We start from the raw sequence: 3,092 nt of genomic DNA, 5'->3' as shown, positions 1-3,092 counted from the left end.
CAGGCTGAGGTGCAGGAGCCCAGGGTGGGACAGGGCTTGCAGGAGGGGCCCTCGGCTTCACCAGGTGTCCTGAGCCTGACCAAGCCAGGAGGGCTCTGAGTGCCGGAGGGCTGAAGAGGGGATGTGACCTCCGGCAGGGGATCCGCGAGAGCTGGCCAGGCCTCCCCCTTTGGTGCCTCCGTCCGGCCCAAGTCCCGCCTGGGCCGCACCCCCTGACTCACTACTTCCTTTGCATAGAAGCGGAAACCTCCCTGGAGCTTCCTCTGCTCTGGCCGCTCCCTGGGGACCCGCAGGTGTCGCTGCCCCTCGGGCCGGAGCCGGCCCCGGAAGCCCCTGGCCACCCCCTCGCCCTGGGAGGTGCATTTCCTGCCCGGAGTCTTAGGCCCCGGCGTCCGGCACAGGCGGGGGCGGCAGAGCTGGGGGCAGTGGACCAGCTGCAGGTAGGGGTGGGCGGGGGCCCAGGGCCCAGGCCAGTTGCTGCCAGTCAGCGGCTCTTGCTCCGCCCCGGCTCTTGTTTCTGCCCATCCTTTCACCTCACCTCCACCGGTCTCGGGGTTCCCGTGCTCCTCTGCTGCTTCACTGGAGGGCTGTGGGGAGGACCCCAGTTCTGGAGCGGGGCTGGGAGGCCTGGGCTGAGCCTGGGGACGGGGCTGGGCCTGTTCTCAAAATCGTAAGTTCCGGCCAGACCCCCAACAAGTGTTCGGGAGCGTGTGGGGGCGCTTCTGAACTCCGGGGCGCTCAGGCCTCTGCTTCCCGCGGCCCCTCCTTGGGAGACGGCCCAGTCCAGTCGGAGCGGCGGGCGGGGGCAGGGGCCGGTGTGACCGTTCTTCACCCCAGTGGGCGCCTGGTCGGCCACTGACTCCTTCGACTCCTCCTCCAGGAAGCCGGGGCGGCCACTAGATAAGCCTCTAGCCCTCCACTTCCTCAAGGCTCGAGGCCATTTATGGGAGGACCCGAGAGATTTGCATCGGGGCCCCACGGAAGGGCCGCTTCCCCGTCGGAGGGGCGAGGCTGCGACCAAGCCCTGGCCGTGGCCCTGGGGCAGCCCAGGCCGCACCCCGCGGGACTCCCAGGGGTAAGGTCACTCCCGGGAACGGTTCGCGCGGGAGAGGGCGGTGGCGGGAGTCCGGAGACCCTCCCTGTCTTCCCGTTGCAGGGAGGGCGACCTGTATGCGGAGCGCCGTTCCTGCGCCATGGACCGCGGCCCGCCCAGCCTGGAGCCTGCTGCCGCGGCCCCTGGAACCTCGGGCCGGTGCGTGATCGCGCCCGTGCGCGCCGTGCTCCGCCTGCGCCGCCGGGTGTGTGTCCTGCGCAAGCGGCGCCTCCTGCAGCCGGGTGGGGGGCCCGATGTCGGGACCGGGGCGCCCAGGCCCGGCTGCAGCTCCCCGGCGCCGCGCGCGGATACTGACCAGCCGCAGTTCTTCACCTTCGACGGCCCTGCGGAGCTGTCCTCCAGGACGCCACGCAAGAGGCGCCGGCGCAGCCGCTTGGTGCTTTACCCGGAGACCTCGCGCAAGTTTCGGCCGCGCGTGGAGCACAGGAGCCGCGCGCAGCGCTGCCTGCTGCTGCTGGTCGCCATCGTGGGCTTCCAGGTGCTCAACGCCATCGAGAACCTGGACGACAACGCGCAACGCTATGACCTTGACGGGCTGGAGAAGACGCTGCAGCGCTCGGTGTTCGGCCAGCCCGCCGCCGTGGGGCGCATCGTGGCGCTGATGCGGGACTACCTGGCCACGCACGTGCACAGTCGTCCGCTCCTCCTGGCGCTGCACGGGCCCAGTGGCGTGGGCAAGAGCCACGTGGGCCGCCTGCTGGCGCGCCACTTCCGCGCGGTGTTGGAGGACGGCGCGCTTGTGCTGCAGTACCACGCGCGGCACCACTGCCCCGAGGCGCGCGCCGCACAGGACTGCCGCGAGGAGCTGGCGCGGCGCGTGGCCGACGTGGTGGTGCGGGCCGAGGCGGAGGAAAAGACGCCGCTCCTGGTGCTGGACGACGCGGAGCTCATGCCGCGGCCGCTGCTGGACGAGCTGCACGGCTTCCTGCAGCCGCAGCGCCCGCACCCCTTCCACAGCGCCATCTACGTGCTCCTCAGCGGCGCGGGCGGCAGCGAGGTCACGCGCTTCGTGCTGCAGAACGCGTCCCGCGCGCTGCCCCTGCGCCCCGACGGCGCCCGCAGTGCCCAGACCCAGACGCACGAGGACTTGCGCGCCAGCCTGCAGGCACTGCTGTCCCGGGAGCACCCGCTGTGGCAGGCCGCGGCCGTCGTGCCGTTTCTGCTGCTGGACAAGCGGGACGTGGTCAGCTGCTTCCGCGACGAGATGGCGGGCGAGGGCTTCTTTCCCGATCAGGCCCGCGCGGAGCGTCTGGCCGCGCAGCTCAGCTTCTACCAAGTGGCTGGCCGCGAGTTTGCTGTGACCGGCTGCAAGCAGGTGGTGGCCACGGTGAACCTCCTGTAGTGGGGGCGCGGGACGGGACGTTTGGGTTGACGGCAGCAGTGGCGGGTGACCAGGGACCCTGCGGGCTGGTGCAGGCCCCTGAGGCGGCCAGTGCCTTTGTGGCTGCTAGGTTCAGGGGTGCGTCCGCTCAGAGCTCTACCTCCAGGTCCACACCCGCCTCAGAGCCGCAGGAGAGCAGCCCCCACCCTCGTGAACGCGCCCATTCCCCTGCTGGGGGTCCCAGGCATGGTCTGGTGGGTTCTGTTTGGTCGCAGGAGGTGGGCGCCGGGTTCCCATGGTACAAGGATGACCTCAGGGCCAGCAGTGCCCAGGGTCACACAGCTGGGGCCCACCTTGCCTCGGGGCGGGGGGGATGGCTGTGGGTAGGCGGCCTCCCCACGCTCAGTGCTGGGGTGGGGCTCTCATCCCCGCCACCCTGCAGATGAGCACAGAGGAGGCTGCAGCCAGCCACGACAGTGCTGGGGTCCCGCTGTCTTCTCCCCCGCCACCCCTCACTGGAGTCCCGCTGTCTCCTCCCCCCCCACCCCTCACTGGGGTCCCGCTGTCTCCTCCCCCCCCCCCCCTCACTGGGGTCCCGCTGTCTCCCCCCCCCCCACCCCTCACTGGGGTCCTGCTGTCTCCTCCTCCCCCACCCCT

The 3,092-nt window shown here is 71.2% G+C and overlaps 1 protein-coding gene across 1 annotated transcript; it reads left to right on the top strand.

Annotated features, from left to right (window-relative positions):
• The first annotated feature begins 221 nt into the window (after positions 1-221).
• On the top strand, positions 222-2,966 carry TOR4A (torsin family 4 member A). The gene is made up of 2 exons (XM_032261712.1): positions 222-440; positions 1,157-2,966. The coding sequence occupies exon 2, from the start codon at positions 1,194-1,196 to the stop codon at positions 2,454-2,456; it is 1,263 nt and encodes a 420-aa protein (XP_032117603.1). The 5' UTR covers positions 222-440; positions 1,157-1,193; the 3' UTR covers positions 2,457-2,966.
• Positions 2,967-3,092: the final 126 nt, after the last annotated feature.

Source organism: Sapajus apella, unplaced genomic scaffold (assembly GCF_009761245.1).
Source record: "Sapajus apella isolate SASKATOON/1434 unplaced genomic scaffold, GSC_monkey_1.0 scaffold126, whole genome shotgun sequence".
Classification (NCBI taxonomy): domain Eukaryota; kingdom Metazoa; phylum Chordata; class Mammalia; order Primates; family Cebidae; genus Sapajus; species Sapajus apella.
Note: the sequence above shows the minus strand (reverse complement) of the source record. Positions and strands in the feature narration are given on the sequence as shown.

What these genes read in the sequence shown, in the direction of transcription:
- TOR4A (XM_032261712.1), top strand. Translation starts at nt 1,194, where the DNA reads ATGGACCGCGGCCCGCCCAGCCTGGAGCCTGCTGCCGCGGCCCCTGGA.